General features: G+C 41.2%; 2 protein-coding genes across 2 annotated transcripts in view; one reads left to right on the forward strand and one right to left on the reverse strand.

Annotated features, from left to right (window-relative positions):
• Window positions 1–45: 45 nt before the first annotated feature.
• Window positions 46–11,276, reverse strand: PDSS1 (decaprenyl diphosphate synthase subunit 1). Its single transcript, XM_060248323.1, has 10 exons — window positions 11,199–11,276; window positions 9,633–9,765; window positions 9,392–9,522; window positions 6,969–7,110; window positions 4,061–4,172; window positions 3,857–3,966; window positions 2,396–2,476; window positions 2,106–2,219; window positions 1,380–1,460; window positions 46–516 (listed from the first exon to the last, which is right to left on the reverse strand). The coding sequence occupies exons 2-10, from the start codon at window positions 9,711–9,713 to the stop codon at window positions 376–378; spliced, it is 993 nt and encodes a 330-aa protein (XP_060104306.1). The 5' UTR covers window positions 9,714–9,765; window positions 11,199–11,276; the 3' UTR covers window positions 46–375.
• Window positions 11,277–14,577: 3,301 nt separating this feature from the next.
• The window catches only part of LOC132578264 (protein adenylyltransferase SelO-like), a 40,380-nt gene continuing 35,182 nt past the window's right edge, over window positions 14,578–19,775 (forward strand). The window contains exons 1-3 of the mRNA XM_060248188.1: window positions 14,578–14,586; window positions 16,378–16,612; window positions 19,341–19,459. Coding sequence (XP_060104171.1) covers window positions 14,578–14,586; window positions 16,378–16,612; window positions 19,341–19,459 — 363 coding nt within the window. The remainder of the gene's footprint in view (window positions 14,587–16,377; window positions 16,613–19,340; window positions 19,460–19,775) is intronic.

Raw genomic sequence — 19,775 nt, forward strand, 5'->3', positions numbered from 1 at the left:
GTCATTGTCAAGCTATTTTGTGACAAAGAGCCAACACACCAGAGATTTGTAAAAGTGATTTTCAACACATTGATTGTATTTATTCTCATTATGGCCTTGGGTGTTGACAGTGAACAATGTAAACAGTTGCCTACACAAGACAAAAATCCCACCACATCAAAAAATAGCCGTGAGGCATTTATCAGTTTCATGGGCTGGAATTTCATCATTTTATATGGCTTCCTTCAATATCATTTCTTCATATTTTAGGAAAAAAGTGAAAGGTAATTAAAAAAAAATCATAACTGCATTGGAAGCAAACTAAGATGGTTTGAAGTGTAGATTTAGGCACAGTCTGGTAAATAGCTGCCAGAACGAGTGGAAGGAGGGGCAGGGTCATTTGTCTCGTGAAAGGACCATTTCTGCCAGCTGTATGAGGGCATCTCTTTCTGGGGACGGCCGGAGTTTGCTGATTTCTTGAATAGCCTTATGGCAATAGCGTTGGGCGAGGTAGGTAGTCTGCTGTAGACCATCGCTCTAGAAGAAAAGACAGAGAACTTTTTAGACTCTGTGCTTAATTTTACAGTTTACCACTGCAGTTTAACATTTTTGAACCCTGTGTGAATATACATTGATAATGTTTTAATACGCTCTAGCTTGATGTAATTACATTTACTGTTATACATATCTGATATTTCTCAAAGTGCTGTCCATATCTAGAAACTGAGCACTAAAAGTAAAGTCCTAGATGGCTGAATGTATGTATTTAAATTAGGCATCTTTAAGGGATTGGGTCCTTCAGAGAATCTCCATTGACAGGAGGGGCTGTGGCTCATTGGCAGAGCATCTGCTTGGCATGCATCAGGTCCCAGGTTCAATCCCCAACATCTCCAGTTAGGACAAGGCAGTAGTTGATGGGAAAGATCTGTGCATGACACCTTGGAGAGCTGCTGCCAGTAGACAATACTGACTTTGATGGAACAAGTGTCTGATTCAGTATAAGGCAGCTTCATGTCTGACATTCCTGCACTGGAGTGAGACTTCAATGCTGCTTCTAGGGAACATGGGACCACCTCTCACCTGTGAACAGCATGGACCGCAGGGGGTGGTAAATGCTTGTAAATGGGCATTCTAAAGTTCATTTTTCAAATCATTGTAGAAATAGGCAGATTTCAAGAAACGTTCAGTATTAAGACTTCATAAAACAAACTTCTACAGCAGCAAAGGCTAGAATCAAATTCATAGCTTAAAAAGTGTGCAAGGGATGCCCTTTTGAAGTTAGTAGAGGACTAGAAATTCTACATTTAGATGGAGTTGTTTCAGCCAAGTATTACATTGGTTATTATTTAGGTGAATCATATAAAAGTGGGAATTGGTATTTTATTTTGTATTAGCCTTACCTGGAAAACACATTCATGTGCACGTTCAACATCTCCAGGCAAACTAAATCGCCTCATTATCATAGCATTGATTTCTGGAAACTAAGTGAAGGAGACAAAAATTAAGTAATCTCTCTCTCCAAGAAACAAGAGCATAGCGGAACACAAAAGGCAGTGAGAAAATATCCCCCCCTCCTAACTTATAGCTTTTGTTCCATCAAAAATAATGGCTTGGATCTACCAACATTTAATGATTTTTTTGTGATTTTATTTTAGCATTATGTTGTTTTTATTGTTGTTAGTCACCCTGAGTCGGTCAGGGGAGGGTGGGATACAAATGTAATAAAATAAAACGTGTTTGTTGGAAGGATTTCTGTGTACCCAAAATACCCCCCCCCCCAATGGGATTTTCCAAGATTAGCATTTTGGGCTGCACTGGAAGGGGAAATAAGAGAGTCACACTTTCAGGTGAAAATCTTTCCATCCAAGCCATCAATACTATGAGACATCCACAAATAATGCAACAGGACTAGGATCACACAAAAAATTGGAACCCCTGCCAAAAAAGTATCTGAAATTATCAGAGTGCAAAATGACTGGAACTGCAAGAGGAAAACACTTTTCCAGCACAAACTGCTGAAGTCAGCTAAAGGCCAGTCTTTAAATTTCAGCACAACACTATTAACCATCAGTAGTATTTATTTTTTTCAGGGTGATACAGAAAGAGAGCATCTTTGTTAATCCTACCTGCTGACAAGCAAATAAGACAGGGCCGGTGGCTATTCCAAGCTTAAGGTCTGCTGAGGCTGGCTTCCCTAGCTGACTGGAGCATGCTGTAAAATCCAACACATCATCTATTAACTGGAAAAGAAAAAAATATACAAGCGTTGTTACAATAGTATATAATATCTAACTAGCAAGGATCAAATAAGTGGATGAATTCATCGCCATTTCAAAATTCTTGAGAAGCCATTATATTCAAGAAACTAATTTGCTATAGTGTAGCGTATTTCATGACATGGTATTCATCACAATACCTGAAATGCTATGCCGACATTTTTCCCATATTGGTATGCGATCTCATGAACTTTGGGATCAGGGCAGCCCAGAATGGACACCTGAAAGAGAAACGCAGACTCTTGTTAGTATCCATTGTTCATTTGAGCAGCGCAGCACATTCGCAATAGGAAACGCCCCACTCCTAACCTCCCTTAGTCCTGGATGCTTATTTATCCAGGCACATACAAAACCAGCTCTTTTAGAAAATAAAGTGCCCAAAAGAACTGCCATATTAAATATATATTTCAACTCTGAATATTGACTGAATATATTAAATATTCATGATGGCTACACGTTGCATTGTAAAGACAGGCTGGGGACAAAGAGATGCAGCATTAGAGCTACATACTACGTGTCAAACAGCAATGCAGTGAAAAATTGACATCTACTGGTGGCACATATATGATAAACTCAGGAACCTGCAAGAGATAGATGTTATGCTACCCTGAGGAATTCTTCTTCACTTGCTTCTATTTATCATTTTTATGAGTGTAGTCTCCCATACCCCTTCTGTCACTGACCACACAAGGGAGAAGCAGACGAAAGGTATGAAGTGTCAAATTACAACTTGGGCCTCAACTATCATAATACCATGTTTGGTGGAACAATGTTCACTTTCTCCTTCATACAAAGTATCCATCTTTCCCAAAACAATGCAAACAGAGAAGCACAGTGCTGAACTGGGGACTGTTTCATGTGAACCCAACCAACATACATCCATTTTCATATACTTAAGTTGATGTCACAAAATGGCTCTTTGCAAGTTGCTGGAGTGGTGAACTAGTCTTGTGACCACATTTTATACATACACATTTTATATGTGTCATCTCTTACTCATGCCAGAGTGTTCAAAAGGACCACTTTTACAATCACTATCCATTTTTTTATAAACAAGTTGTATGAGTAAGCCCTGGCACATGCATGATATACTACTACATCACATTCATGTTTAAGGATAAGACCAAGAACATCTTTGGGACAATTTTGTACCTAAGAAGTTTCTACAAAACAGATTATTTGGGGAAGTATGGATTTTTTTTCTTTATTCATTTACAGCTCAACTTTCTCCCCAATGGGGACCCAAAGCTGCTTACATCACTCCCCATTCCTCCATTTTAAGGAAGGCATCCCTTCATCCCATTCTAACAGATGGGACATGAAGTTCACTGCAAATGCATACTGCCATTCAAGCAGGAACACACACAGGTGAGCATATCTTGAACACTGAGAAGCAAAAAAGGGAAGAAAATTACAGGCCTTCTGAGTAGAGCAACAGATTGGAGGGGCTTGCAGATTTTTAGGGTTATAATCTCAGTAATAGGAAGCAAATAATATGTTCTTCTTTGTCCCATAAACTAACAAAAACTGGAGGAACAGTACAGTCAGTTTTCCCTCCCCTGCGTCACAGTATATTAACAGGAGAGACGGAACGTACATACTGCTTTACAGCTGTTTGCTATAAGACTTGCAGTCTTCTTGAATGTTTTTTCGAGGTAGTGAGCAAATCTCTGTGTTTCATTTTCTTTGGAACCCAGCTGAAGAAATTCACCTATTAAAAACATGTAAATATCAACCATGTCAGTTACCTGGTTCCTTAGACAAATGCATCAATTGAATCTAGCTACATTGTTAAAAAGCCTTACCACGCACCAGATCCTCAATCACCTGGGTTAGCACAGAAACAATGGTTGTGTTTCCAACACGTGCTAAAGCTAGAGATGCTGCAGAAAGGATAAAATCACCAGCTAGAACTGCCTGGAAGATAAAGAGTCACCTTTGAGCATTTCTGTTGTTGCTGCACTATATGTTACAACATGTAACTTATTTCCTCCCCCTCATTAATACAGAATGAAAAACACCAACACTTAGTTCAGAAACTTAATTAATGCATTCTCTTTGTACATGTGTATAGGCAGTCTTCTGTTTTTGGATGACAGAGCACATTTGCCAGCAGCATAAAAGTTAGCCAGTTTATCTGCCACTGCTGGAAGACCAAAAGCAGCTTTTAGAGGCTCCTTGTAAAATATTTATTCACTGTTCATTTTCTTTAGGACAGAATTGAGGTAGCATCCTTCTGTTCAGCCAAGAGGAGTTTATTGTGTTAAGAGGTGAGGAACGTCTATGCATGTGTTTCAGGGCAGCTGCATTCTAGAGAAAAGAGAGGATGATTGGTTTCATTTTCTCTGTAAAGGGTAATCTTTCATGAGATAAAGGAGAGACAGTGCTCCAAGAACCGGAAATAAAAGGTAAGAACATTTCCCCAGGATAGCAACATCTGAGAGGAGGGAACTGATAATTTTTAGTTATTACTGAAGTCTTGGCTAAACCTCCTCTCCAAGCTTAATTCTCAAAGGTTCCATTTTCCAGGAGAGTACTGGCAGGACACAATCCCTCTTTGAAGGGGGGGGGGTATTTTTTTAAAATTTTGTGTGCATGCACATGCGTGCTTGGAAGTCATGGTGACTTCTGGTGACCCCTACTGGGGCATAGAGGACATTCAGAGAAGTGGCTTGATACAGCCTGCCTCTTCCTCCTGGTCCTGGTATTCCAAGGAGGTCTCCCATCCAACTACTTGCCAGGGTCAGCCCTGCTTGGCTTCTAAGATCTGATGAGATTGGGCTTGCCTGGGCTATCCAGGTCAGGGCTGCAAGATACAATCTTGACTTTACCTGTGTTCATGAGAAAGTTGCAAAAATGTTTCCCTAGCATTCCCCAAATGTAAGACATTTAGAAGCACTCTGAAAAGCAGACTACCTATAGGGGGTTTTTTTTCCATTTAAGAAAGCATAGATAACAGTTTCTAGCCTGTTCACTGGGCAGAGTGTTTAATATTTTAACATGCAAAAATTCACCTGCAGGTATAAAAGCTTTTTCCACAGGAACATGAAAAACATATTATAGAAACCACGCTCAAGGAGATTAAACACTGTTCACAAGTGGCCCTAACATGAGTTGTAACATGTCATGTGGGATGGGGTCAGAATCGTGCCTTTCACATTCACCATCACTCTTGCTCTGCCCCCAGGCCTGCTGGCATCTTCACATTCAACATCCCACTAGAGAATCTGCCCAATTCCAGCTCTCAAAAGCATGGAGGCAGAGATCTGGATGAACTGAACTCTACACACTAGGTGGTTACCAATATCATCCCTAAGCAGATTTACATCTTTCCAAATCCTTTGATTTCATCAGACTTAAAAGGCTGCAACTCTGCTATGAAATAGTACTGTAGGCTGCTTATTCTGACATGAAAATATCAAGGATTCCAGGACAGGTATACAGGGTGGTTGGGGTGAAGACTGCTGAACAAAGCCTGGATTCCATCTAAATTGTGTGCATGGAAGGATAACCTCCCCACCTCTTCCTTCCCACTGCAGCCCAAAATAGCCCCTGAAAGACTGCCTCCAAGAGCAGCATAAGGGGAGAACTGGAAAGCTGCTGGAAGGGAAAGAGAACTGGTAAAAAATGTGCCTTTATATTTTTGACAGGACCCAGGCAACAGTTTATAGGTCGAAGCATGGATATATAGGTCCAAAGATTTGACATGTACACATTTTGATGCCTATGGCTATGCTTCAAAATTTTACTGACTATAAAACTTATGCCATGTTTGTTTGATTTGTTAAATTTATGGATTGCCCAATCCCTGCCACAGCAGGGTTCTGGGTGATGTACAACATATTAAAAACAATTACAGTGAAGCAATTACAGTAAAAACATAATTTAAAAACATACCAAAGGTTAGAACATAGTAAAAAACAGATGGTGAATGATATGTCTATCTGAATTGCAGACTGCCAGCTACTTCTAGGGTGGGGGAAGCTGAAGTGAACAAACAAGGTGCCAGTTTGAGATGGAACTGGCCCTGTCCTCAGTTGAAAGCCTAGCATAACTTCTCTGCCTTATAGGCCCTGAGGAACTGCATAAGATCCTGCAGGGCCCTGATGGAGCTTGGCAGAGGATGGTAGAATGTGTATTTTGTGTGGCTGCAATCAAGCCAAAATCAAGCACTTTTGAAGTCCCATCACAATGTCCATGGGAGACATTTAGATTCAAGTTCTACGTCTCCAGTCATAATCAATGTGAATCTGACGTGCTTAATTCTGAATGCATGAAGAAGCAGCCTTACGCAGAGTTAAACCATTAATTCTAAATCAATATCTAGCAGAGAGAAATCTTGAATTGGAGATACAAGTGAGTGAACCAGGGCCTTCTCATGCAATGCATGAACACCATAACTAAGCCTTGGCCCTTCAACAGGACTTAGCAGGACTTTTCTTTGGCTGGACTGTGCTCCAGTTTTGACTAAGTATAGCCAACTTTAGTTCAGCATGGCTGCAGCTGCACATAATGTGCAGGTCCATCTAAACAGGCCATCTATTCTACAGATCTTTAAAGTAAAAGACAAAACCTGCTTCCTACACATTTTAGCTCACTGTGTCATGCACACTGATTTATACTTTTCTAGATATTAGCACTCTTATTTAATCATCTCCCCCTACCCTCCAAAAAAATTACAAGAGAAATTCATACAATTACTGACACACTCACCTTTCTTTCCCCCCATATTTGATTAACAGTCAGTTTTCCTCTTCGTGAGTTTGCATCATCAATGACATCATCATGAACTAGAGTAGCCGTGTGGATCATCTCTGCAATGACAGCTATGGAGCGCTGACTTGCCTGCACTTCCCTAAAATGGGGTAGGGGGAGGAAGGCAGTAGCTAAGCAAGACAAAAATATTCAACCACCTTTGTCAGCACCAGAAGGATATCGAACCCACAATAGTTAGTGGCATCTTCTAGTATAATGACAATACATATTTTGGGGTTGAGCGGCTCTATGCTCCACTTATTTTTCCAAACTTAGTCTTAACATTCCTTACAAGTGATATGGAGCACTTTGCTCTTACAAGCACCAAAGGCAACATAAACATTCAACATTATTTCTGATTTGGGTCATTTCCCAGAGTAGACATAGGGAGGAAGTACAGACACACAAGAGAAAGTTTACTATCTCTTACTTAGAATTTTATCCAACAAGCTGAGGAACAGCTGGTAGAAGACGACCAATGGAATTTTCTCTCACGAGATGCTGAGATTGTTACTAGCACGAAACAGCTTTTAGAAAGATTAACCAAAGCATCATTTACAAATTCACTGTGAAATATGAACCATGAGAGACAGGCACTGCAGTGAGGTGCAATATGCCTCTCATTACCAGAGGACAGGAGCAAACGGCAGATGGTTATCACCACCAGCCTTCACAATGAACCTCCCCAGGGAAGCTGGCTGACCACTGCAGGGAACAAATTGTTTGGCTCAGTTGTCTAACAAACTGCTTTCTATTCCACTATGAAAGCTCATTAGCAAAACCTACAGACTCCTCAACAATCAAAGTAATAGAGTTACAAGGGACAGCAAGTTAATTGATCCCATAGAACTGTTCAGAAAAATGTTCATATAGCTAAGAGCACAATACTGTTTTATGCAGTAGAATAACAGGCATATTTATTTGGCCCAATGACTTCTTACCCAGTGGGGTAATCTTTGCTATCTTTGTCAATAGCCTTCATCCAATCCAAGCAGTCTTTCATTTCAAATGCTTGGGTCTTCATTTCAAATGCTTATTTTATCAGTTCAGCAGATGAAATAAAATAAAATATATCATCCTCATAGCAAGAAAATAACCCAGGCACAAATTACAGTCAGTGACAGTTCTGTGCTTTTTTTTTTATTGTGCAAAACAGGCACTAAATGAAGGCTCAGAAGGTAAGGGAACTTAAAGCCTTCCTCTCTGTTGAGTGCAGAAAAATGGCCACACCCCAGTTACACAATTGAGATTAACAGTAAGTAATGACACAGGAAAAGAACCTCACAAGTCTCAAATTGTCACTTCTAAAAAAAATTGTTAGGCTCTTGGGGTAATTGCTATTTATCCCAGGAATGTTAGGGAATTTTTTAGAACAAATCTGCTCTGAGAATGCAAGAGAAAAATTCAGTTAGCTCCCTTTGCTATTGTCCGAACAACCATGTTTAAGAATGACCATTTCCAAACCTATTAAGACTATTTTTGGAGAATTAAAGGTTTATCTAGTATGTTCTAAAGCCAAAGTTTTACTTCCCCTTTTTATCATGAGAAAAACCAGTTTATATTTTACAGGAATAATAGGTTTTCCATACCTTGGCTTCTGACTGACCTGCTTTTTAAGGTCACCCTGATATTACTAAATTAGAACCATCACGAATCCCACAAATTCTATTTTATGTGGCATAAATAACTCCTTCCCAGCAAGAAGGGATTCTACAAAGCCTACCTGTAGCTAAGTTGTAGTCCATAGCTCACCTGGTTCAAGCAGCTATTCAGAACAATTTCAAAATCTGCATGTTGTTTATTTATTTATTTATTGAATTTCTAGTCCCTCCTCTCCCTGGAGTATAAATTTCTGGTTGTCTGAAGGTCAAAAGCAAGCAACTGCTGCCAGTTCTGCTTGTGGATACAGTGCAGAAACACATGCTGGCTCATTTTCCCTAATTCAGGAGTGCCTCTGAAATCCTCCTCTTCGGAAGCAGAACCACACAAAGATGCATCAGTTGGTCAGTTTCCAAGAAAGTGCACAGCTGCTTTGGACCAAGCGCTTCCATTTATTCATATTTTTCTATTTATTCATATTTCATAAATCCATCCACAAAGGACAGCAATTAGGAACAGCTAACCCTTTCTGACCATCGCATTTCCAAGGTCCTCACGGCTTCGATGGTGAACACATGCTGCGAAACAAGGCAACAACCCATATAAATGCATGTCTGCACCCCAATGTTTAACTGGAAACAACCATTGCCAATAGACATCTAGCTCAGAAGATCTGAGGTTAAGCACAGGACATAGCAAGTAATTTGTTTGGTTTTTTTAAGGCAAGGAAACTATGCCTGATGTCTTAAGACCTTCAAAAAGAACCCAGTTTTGGGACTTACTCAGATTTGCTATGATGAAAATTGCACGCCCGAGCCATTAGCACCACAATCACAGGTCGAAATGCCTTCCCCTTCCCATCAAAGTAATATTCACACATTTCCTTCAGTTCTGTAGTCGACACCCATAATTCCTGTAAACAACCAAAAAAGTACCTATAGAGTTGTGTGCTAAATGTATAAAATGATTAAACATTAGACTCCTTCAAATCATTCATTTGTTCATTCAGCAAAGCCAGCTCACCTTTTTAATATCTTCATAGAGATTCTTCAAGTCTTTCCTTCCAAGTTTAAAAGGATCCTTATATTTTTCATCACTAACCATTTTACCACAGCTGTGTGCTTGTGCTGTTGTATGATGAAATCTGGCAACAATACTGTTTGAAAGAATTTAGACATTAAACTCATTGAGAAAGTCATAAAGCATTTACAATTCTGAAATGTTCTTATTTTTGAAAATGTATTTAGAACACTTTATTCTTTCTAAGTAACTCAAAGAAGAAATGACATAATTTCTTATAAGGTACTTTAAGATCATCGTGATAATCAACATCTTCATTCAGACTGCAAACTTAGATATTATATTAAAGCTGAGAAAACAATTTTCCAAGTATCATAACGATTTTCCAGGTATCATAAACTTGTTACTCTTCCTCAGACTGGATCCTACACCTCTGTTCCACTAATATGGATCCTAAAGTTTCCTTCCTCCAAAACCCCCCCTCATATTTAATCTTTTTGGCCATTCCTAATTGAATAATAGGGTTGGATCCAGTGGAGAATTTTTACAGACAAAAGAGATTTCTGAAATGTGATTTTTATTCTCCTACCCCGTTCAAATTTCAGGGATTTTCACACCCTCCCTGGAAAAGCACAAAAGATGAGTCAAAGCTCTGCTGCAGGAAGTGGGGGAAATCAGGAAAAAATATTGCTCTCCTTTCATCCATGGAATTTTGAACAAGGTGGAATTTGTATACAGTGAAATAAATCCAGCATTAAACTCAATATTTATTCCCTTATCTTGCTCCTCATCTAATCACTGACCAGAAACAAATAAGAGAAGAGAGCACAAGGAGGAACTATTTGATGTAGTTTTGTTTGGAGGCAAGAGGTTCCTTGTGTTACAGAGCCATCTTAAGCAGTTCAGTTCAAGGATGTCATGATTACTGCACCACAGGAACTAAAGTGAGGACTCTCACTTTGCAAGAACATGGAGCCACCAATGTGTTGCACTCTTGCAAGGTTTTACAAGATGTCACCCCACTGTACTGTCTGTTTCTCCCAATTCCTCCAAAAACATGAGGTGGAAATAGGGAGATGCAAAGCATGATGGCATTACCTTACATGCTTGCATTAAATGTTATCAAAAAGAAACATGGGATAAGCAGTTCTGTACCCTTTGATAACAGTTTGGGCACTCAGCACAGAGGATACTTACTCCCTTGCTTTAATAACATCAACCGGACTGTACACTGCTAAACATTCATAACTTTCAAGGAGTGCAATATATCTAGTCATGCAGCTTGAAAGTTATAGCTATACTGTAAATGTAATACTACTCTTGTGCATTATTTCATTTCAATAAGATGTACAGGAAAATCTCTAAATCAGTTATACTAAACATACAGTATTATGCATGCAAAAGAAAAATGTTCAACTACTAGGTCCCATAAGCCACCAAAAAGGAAAGGGAGGGTACTATGGCTCAAGTCTGTGTTCATAACAGACAGACTTCTACAAATACTGAGTCAGGCCAACAGAAACTCACTTAATTGCATTTCTATGGTGTAATAAAGAATTTACAACTTACCGCCAAAATATACTATTGAGTTTCGGAAAGGACAGACCCAAACGTCCCCCAGAAAAATCAGATATCTGCAGGCAGTTAAAAAAAGAGAGTGACTGTTTATATGCAGATATGTAAGGATCACCTCTTCCTGTACTGTTCAGTCTGTCAATTAAAATACTCTACTCTCTGTGCCCCCAGCTGCAGAGGTGAGGCAGGTGGCAACCAGAAGCAGGGCTTTTTCAATGCTGGCATCTCATCTATAGAATGCCCTTCCCCTTGATATTCACCTTGTGCTGACTATACTCTTATTTTAGGGACACATATAAAACAACTCCTGTGCTGACTCTCAGAAGCCATTGCAGTGGAGAGAAGGGACTGTTAAAAAGTGAATGTTCCCCACTTACACAGGTTCAATGTCCTTTTAGCTTTGGAGGATTACCCCCTTGGGAACTGTATGACCCCTGTCCAAAATCACTGCTTTAACTGGAAATGCCCTTAGTTGAATTGGAAACCTGCTACATACAGTGCACATGTTCTAGCACTGAACTATGTTCCCATATTACAGAACTAGCTTTGTAAATAAGTCTACAAAATGCAGCTTTGCAATTAAGGCTATGTACCTGGGTTATAACATAGTGAACACCTGGACCAGCAAGGGGAAGAAAAGACACTCTACAGATTTAATGAAGCATCCTTGTCTGGCAGCAATTATCACTCACCACCAATTATTAGATAGATCCAAGTGGGCAGCCGTGTTGGTCTGAAGCAGTAGAACAAAGCAGGAATCAAGTTGTACCTTTAAGACCAACCAATTTTTATTCAGAATGTAAGTTTTTGTGCGCTCTTTTAAGCACACTTCATCAGACCTGATCCCCTCGTCTGATGAAGTGTGCTTAAGACAGCGCATGAAAGCTTACGTTCTGAATAAAAATTGGTTGGTCTTAAAGGTGAACTTGATTCCTGCTTTGTTCCACCAATTATTAGGTATTTTACAAGCCGTGATACAGTCAAAGAGACAAAAGTGTTCATTTTATTCCTTTATTCTGGTATTCAAGAACTTGCAACATGCTTCTTCATGTAGGCAAAGAAACTTATGCAATTCTTTTCCGGTTCAAACAATACTAAACTTGCAGGGCGTTTTCCTTTATTTGTGGAAGTATGTTGTGCAAACTCTGAGCACAAGGAAAGGAGCGTAAGTTCTTGTGTAACCAGAGGAATTAAGCAGTATTTAAACAAATTAAATGAAATAGCCCTCGAACAAGGGGTTTCTCAGTGACTTTCTCTTAGGCAGAGATGTGCTCTTGGGTATACTCTTCCTGAGGAGTTTGGCCTTGGATTCACTGCACACAACTCTTTCAACAACCCCAGAATTACCTCTCTCATAGAGACATTTACCATATCCCTAAATGGTCAGTCTCTCTTTAGAAAGAAATCCACAGAGTGGGCTATAGGAGGAATAGTTGCAAGAAACTCCCACATCATCAGGATGGAGAAGGTGAAGCTCATCCAAGAAACTGTAGCAACATGGGACTCTCAGATACTTCACCAGAGCACTCTGTGACAAGCAGTGTCTGCAAGCAACTTAATTGGGCAAACATGCTCCACACAATGCTATGGAATAGCTGCCCAGATCTCACAGGGTCTTGAAAAATCTCACACTGTGAGGATAAACTGAAGGGCAGAAAAAAAACTGAAGGACAGCACCATGGCATAGTCTCCAATACACGTTTTTCGCCTTTCAGTTCCTAATATTTCGCTTCCTGCTTTCTGCCTATTGCTTCATCTCCTGCAGGGTTCTACTGCATCTGGAAATTTCATGGGAACTTGTCAGTGGGTATTGTGATAAGCGAATCAATAAGTATAAGGAATAATTCACAGGACTCCACTCCCCCAGATTTTTACAAAATGTCATAACACATAAGGTTTCTGTGGGTTTAATTTAAATAAACATAGAGGTTAGAGAGGTTTCTGTGGGTTTAATTTAAATAAACATAAATTAAACAAACATCTTTCTTCCTAATATATGGACCTGTGTCTTGGTGGTAGAGCATCTGCTTGACATGCAGGAGGTCCCAGGTTCAATCCCTGGCATCACCAGTTAAAAGGATCAGATAGGAGGTGATGTGAAAGACCTCAGTCTGAGACTCTGAAGAGCCGCTGCCAGTCTGGGGAGACAACACTGGCTTTGATGGACCAAGTATAAGGCAGCTTCATGTGCTCATGTACCCAGTGCAGGAAACAATAAATGAAAACCACATTTTTGTAATAAACCATAAAGCATCCAATCACCATGCCTCAGGAGGAAACTGCTGGCTGTGCAGTCAAGAACCAGTGACTCCTGAACAGGCACTCACATCTCAAGGGCTAACTAGGAACAACGGAGGCCCATGTCCTTGAAGGAAGTGAGAAGCCGGAATAAAACGTCGCGGGGTTTTCTTATTATTATTTTAAAATTCAGACGGCCACCACATGCTTGGTGCTGTTGTCTATGACTTACTCAACAATACCTTAATATTCTAGTTTATTCCTTTACATGCATAACTTCCTTTATAAGATGCTCTGGGTTGGATAGTCAATTTTTTACTTTATCTCGGAAACCTTTAAAAGATATATAGCAGCAAATAACCATTTGGGTTGCCCTTTTCTATATCCGGCCGTCAGGAATTACAGTCACGACAATGCCCTCCCCCCATATCATTATTTCTAGGCCTACCCCCAAACCCTCCGTCTTTTACCCCACATCCTCCCCGCCGCTCAGCAAGGCCACCGTTCTCGGCCCTTTCCCGCCCAAGCAATGGCCGACCGAGGCCGCGCCTGCTTCCTCCTCCATTCATTCCCGCGTGACCTCCATTCGCCCTAGGCCCGCCTCACGCGGCTCACTTACCGCCGCCGGTCTGGCCTCCGGGCGCCTCAGGCGGGTGGGCCAAGGGCCGCCGGGCCGCGTTGCTCGGGCCGAGCAGGAGCAGCAGCAGCGGGACCACGACAGGGCCATGGCGGCGACTGCTACTGTTGCCTCGTCCCCGCCACGCCGGGCCCGACTGCTTTGCCGCGGCGGCCTCAGCTAGTCCCGCCTCGCCTCCTGGAGAGGCGCGGATTACGTCGACCCGGACATGAAAGTCTGGGCTCCGGGCTATAAGTGGAAGAGCGGGAAGCGGCTGCCAGCAGCGCCTCCTCCTCCGTCTCCAGTCAATGGGCCGAGGAAGTTCCTGACAGAAGGAGGGACGACGAGGTGGCGGCTTCTGAGAGGCAGTCAAAGCCAGCCGGGGAAGCGGTCGGTCCCCACCGACGCCCCGCAGCATTTGTCAGGTGAAAGAGGGCACAAAGGGTTCCGTTTACGCGACCCAGAGTTGCCGCTTTGTTGCGCCTAGGAAGGTTTCTTCCAACGGGGCGGCCGGCAGACATGCCACAGGTAAAGCAATCTCCCTCCCTGCACTTTCCTGCGGGAGACGGGGGTTACCTGTGAGTTTGTGTCTGGCATGTTTAAAACCATCCAGACTTTCACTTTAAGGCAGATTCCGTTTCTGTGATTAGAAAGAACTGAAGAGTAGCTGTGTTCCTGAATTTGTATTTATTTAAATATATGATGCATAATACTGGCCTTAGTCCTGCTTCCAGATAGTTATCCTAGAGGTAAAACATTACATTTCTTGTTTTGCTATGGAAGCAACCCTATCCTAGACATGTTTGTTTGGAAGTAAATACTGCTGAGTTCAGTAGAACTCTCCTCAGTATTGGAGCCCAAAAAGGTGTATCTGAAAAATACCTTTTGCAGGGCTTTTGTGTGTGTTGGTACTCACTGACTACTAGCATCTTTTTTTTGGCGGGGGGGGGGAGGGTCTCCTTCCTCCCTCCCTCTCTGTCTTGCAGATCTCATACATTTGACATTCTGGTCTTGCAGCTCTCAAACATCTGACATTTGTTCTATGTGGATCGTACATTAAGCAGTTTAGGTACCCCTGGTGTATACCAACAGCTAGTATACATCATTAATACCTGTATATTTTGTTGCAAGCACAATGGCACTGAAACAATGCGAAGAAGCCACTGCCTTTACAACCCTTTAAGTTTTCTGTTTGTATGAATAAAAAAAATAGTATGGATATATAAAAATATTGAGTTGGGTATTAAAATTCATGAATGTAAAAGAGGGTCATTATCCCCTCCCCCAAATTTGGTCATTTTTTTTCTGCTCTGCTATTTGTCCTTATCAGGATAAAATCACTGTCCATTATATACTTACCATCAGAGACAGCTGAATTATCTATCTGTCTGTCTGTCTATCTATCTATTCACCCATCCATCATCTGTTTATTATGTTTGATTCGCTAAACCATCCTTCCATGCAAGCAGGGCTCAGGGCAGCTTACATCAGAAAACAGATACGATCGATAATAAAATTAAAACACATAAAAATACTTAAAATATGTTACAGAACACTACACTTTCCAAGACGGCAGAAAGAATTTCAGTTCCCACCAGCCCCCTGGGTGGAGGGGAATATGGAGGGATGGGGGGGGGGTGTAGGAGGATGAGAGTGCCAAACTGTTGCTGCCCTCAACTGAATGTAAAAATATAAAATCTTAATAATAGATCCTCATTCTTGCACAGTTTTGAATCCTGAAGTAGAAATGGTGATTTGAACAAAAGCATCTGATTGATTATTCCTTTTATAATTTGTTTTAAAGCCATTTTTAAAACCACGTTGTTGGTCTAACCCAGGACTCCTCAGCTTTTTGAGCCTGTGGGCATATTTGGAATTCTGACACAAGGTAGTGGGCACAGCTGCATAATAGGTGTCCCAGGAAATAGAGCCAGCAACAAAATGTCAGGGAGTGAGTTTATGCATAACTCTTCTAGTAACCCTTCAGTATTCAATATCTGCACAGCCAATCAGATCTCCAGTGACCAATCAAAAGCCCTATTGGACAAAAGCGCTGCCTGGCCCCACCCACTTTCTAGAAAGGAAGTGTTGGTGGACAGAGTATGGTGGAGAACCTTGACCTAACCAGTTTCTGTAATTTCCAAGGGTGTTTTGAACAGAGGTTTGTAGCTGGTTTATTAGCATCCAAAACTTAAAGATGAGTGAAGCTAATGGGAGGACCCTAGAGTGAAAAGTGAAACCATTAAAGAATGATTTTGCTGCAAATGAAAGAAACAGAGCTAAAATCCTGGCCTTATTGTTTCTTTTATTTCTATACAGGCTCAACACTTGGTTATGAAAAGTTCCAGGTGTTCTCTTACTCCATGGTTGTTTACTTGGCTGATCTTGCTGTGTCATTTAGGATGCTGCTTCCTGGACTCCGCAATTGTGCCAAGTAGTTTTAGGCATGTGCATCACTACATCAATAAGTCAAAATTGGATCAAGGCTACTGTGAAAGAAAAAGAATATTATCTAGTTTTGGTGAATGGAAATTCTCCACAGAAAAATTCACAGGTACTATTTCATGGCAATACATAGTTATAAATTTGCCTAGATAATTCAACAGTATATTGAAACTGAGAAGGTGTGCATGTAAAGGGCAGCTTATCTGAATATGATCGAAATTCTAAGCACACTTTCTAGGGATAACTCCCACAGAATTTAATTTATATCTGAGTATGCATGCTGAGTATATGTGCACTTTTACAACAGCATCAACCAAGCCAAAGTTTGCAGTGCTTAAGCCCATTTAAATCAGTGGAACTTAAGGTCGATATGACTAACTTTCCTATTGATTTCAAAGTGGTGTAAGCTTTCTCTGAATTGTGGCCTGTGAGTCTGATTTTATTTGAGTAGCATGACAATGCTGGAGACGTTAATAGTACTTTATCTTTGATCCTGTGCGTCAGGATTCCAGTGGCCTTAAGCTGGAGTAATTTTCTGCTGCTGGTTGCCCCAGTGCTGAGATCTGTTCAGCTGAAAATCTGTGGGGTTTCACTGTTAACATGCGGTATCAGAACAAGCTGTTGCTTAAATATTTTCTGTCGGGGTTGTGAAGATTAGGGTTTTAAATACAGTTTAAACCAAGGAAACATGCTGTGTAGTTTGACTAGAGTGGTCTCTACCTTAGCTTTCTACTGACAGACTAAATCCAAGTGGTCTTCTAGAAGCAATCATTGTGTAGGAAAAGGATAAAAATAGCCTTTATTGACTTCTAGGGATAGGAGAAATAAGGATGTTCAGGAAAGAGACTTAAAAGTATTTACAAATAACATACAGCGTTTGTTGGGCTCATGGTTTTATAGTGTTTCAGCTGTTAACCGTTGGATGCACAGGACAGTTAACAGCCAAGCTTTTATTTTTGAGGTGAATATTGGCCTTCTCTCTCTCTCTCAACCTCAGGATTCTCCTAGTTTAAATGTAAGCTCCACTCCAAAGCCAGAGATCTTCAGTCAGTTTCCCTCAGAAACTGTACCCTGAGACTGTGATAGACTGTTAGTAAAGCATTCACTGTACTAGCCTGCTTTTTTCGCAAAATCCATGAGAGATATCCAGACTCTCCTGATAAGGATTTTCAGCCTACCCCTATGTAAGCGCAACCCTATCTTCAAACATTCATTGTTTTAACCAGCTTACACTCCAAACTGAGACAGCCTCCCTATCTGAATCCAGCTGACAGAGTTACACATTTATCCCTCCCTCCCCTCCCCTCCCCTCCGGCTTCCTCAGCCATCCATGGGCCTTGGTTGACTGTTAGCTACTTTTCACACACAGGTGTATAAGGTATTGGTGTCTTGCACAAAGGGACAGGACCTTTGCTCATCTATCACATGAGACTCATGGGGTGGAATCCCATCCTTCTCTAGCATGACTGCCTGGCCACTTCCAGGGCCTGTTTTGTGGCAGAGGAGCAGTGGTGGCCCTTGCTCTTCCCCCCTCTTGCTCCTCTATCAGCAAGCTTGTCTGTGCAGCAGTGGCAGCTTCTGGTCAGACTCATCTGCCCTAATTCTCCTCACTGCTTGCTTGACTGAAGCACCTGTTCTCCTCTGATTGGGGGGAGGGTGAAGTTTGTTTGTTTGTTTCTCTTTCCTGAACATCCTTATTTCTATCCTGCCCTCTCCGCAAGCGGACTCAGGGTGGCTAACAGGCATTTATATTTACAATTTAAAATCAATAAAATGCAGTTACAACTAAAACCATTCCGTTGTGCTGTGCCACTTCAATATAGGCGGGTTCCTCTTTCCTGATGGTGATCATATGGTATCGTAGCCCTATAATGTTGTGGGCAGCAGCTCTGACGCCTCCTACCTGCCCATGATATGCAGTCATGAAATTGGTATTGAAAAATAGCTCCCCCCCCCAAAAGTCTTTCCTTGGCCCCATTCTCAGCATGTTTTTTTTAAATCCATACAGTGGGGAGAGGTTCAGAATTAGATATATGTTTACTATCAGCTGGAAAAAACTTGTTGACCACCCCCGGTCAGCTGGAAAAAACTTGTTGACCACCCCCGGACCGAAAGAGGTGAAGCTGCAATGCACCCGTAACCGGGCCTTCTCCTCTGTAGCCCCGAACCTATGGAACCAACTTCCAGAGGAAATGCGGGCCCTGCGGGACCTTGAACAATTCCGCAGGGCCTGCAAAACCTTCCTCTTCCGACTGGCTTTCGCTGACGAAGAAAGAAATTGCTAATGATTACCACCATTATAAAAGCACAATTAGCATTAGCACTTTTATCAATTTAATTAAGTGATTTTAAACTTATCAGAATTTTTTAATGTTTAATGTTAATGTAACCCTGTCTTTTGTATAAGGGAAATTGAATGATGTTGTTAGCCGCCCTGAGCCTGCTCCGGCGGGGAGGGCGGGATATAAATAAAAATTATCTATCTATCTATCTATCTATCTATCTATCTATCTATCTATCTATCTATCTATCTATCTATCTATCTATCTATCTATCTATCTATCTATCTATCTATCTATCTTTCTGTTATCATCACCCTGTTTCACGGCATTCCCAGTGATCTCACATCCAGATTTCTGAACTGGTTCGCATGCATTCATTCTCAGTGACTCAGTCACACAAGCTGCTCTAAAACTATTTGACAGCAACCTCTTTCTTGTGAGGTATCGTCTCAGTCATTGTTCAGTTTTAGTTGTATCCTGAGTTTAAAATCAATATATCATTCATAGAATGGCTTAATATATTACGTTATGTAATTTTTTCCTTGTTCTCTCTAGATGCACTTCCCATTGATCCAGTTGAAGAGAATTACGTTCGTGAAGTGCAAGACTCCATTTTTTCAGTTGTCTATCCTACTCCTTTTAAATCCAGAGTTCTCCTTGTAGCTGTTTCAAAGGTTAGGTGTGATTTTTCTTTATTCCTAACTTTTAGCTGTACAGTGATCCCACTCCTATTATCTGCAGGCTGGGATATTAGGGCCAGGGGGCAGCATGTTGAGCTTCCTGACTTCTATCTGCTGACTCTGGACCCACTGGGACCAGCAAGGAGGGGTGTGATGCCCAGCTTCACTGGCAAAGAGCTTGGCAGCTCCTTTCATCCAGCAGGGTCTTCCTCCTTTCATCAAAGTGGGCATGGCTTTTTTTCAGGGCTGTCTCGATTTTTTTGATAATTATTTTCCAGATCTTTTTCTGTAGGAATGTGGGAGTTCCTCA

Source organism: Heteronotia binoei, chromosome 10 (assembly GCF_032191835.1).
Source record: "Heteronotia binoei isolate CCM8104 ecotype False Entrance Well chromosome 10, APGP_CSIRO_Hbin_v1, whole genome shotgun sequence".
NCBI classification, from domain to species: Eukaryota; Metazoa; Chordata; class Lepidosauria; order Squamata; family Gekkonidae; genus Heteronotia; species Heteronotia binoei.

Coding starts and splice junctions, on each gene's coding strand:
- PDSS1 (XM_060248323.1), bottom strand. CDS start 9,713: ATGGTTAGTGATGAAAAATATAAGGATCCTTTTAAACTTGGAAGGAAA. Junction 7,111..9,391: donor TTTCATCATAGCAAATCTGA/GTAAGTCCCAAA, acceptor ACCCCATTTTAG/GGAAGTGCAGGCAAGTCAGC. Junction 2,220..2,395: donor ATGTCGGCATAGCATTTCAG/GTATTGTGATGA, acceptor TTTCTTTTCCAG/TTAATAGATGATGTGTTGGA.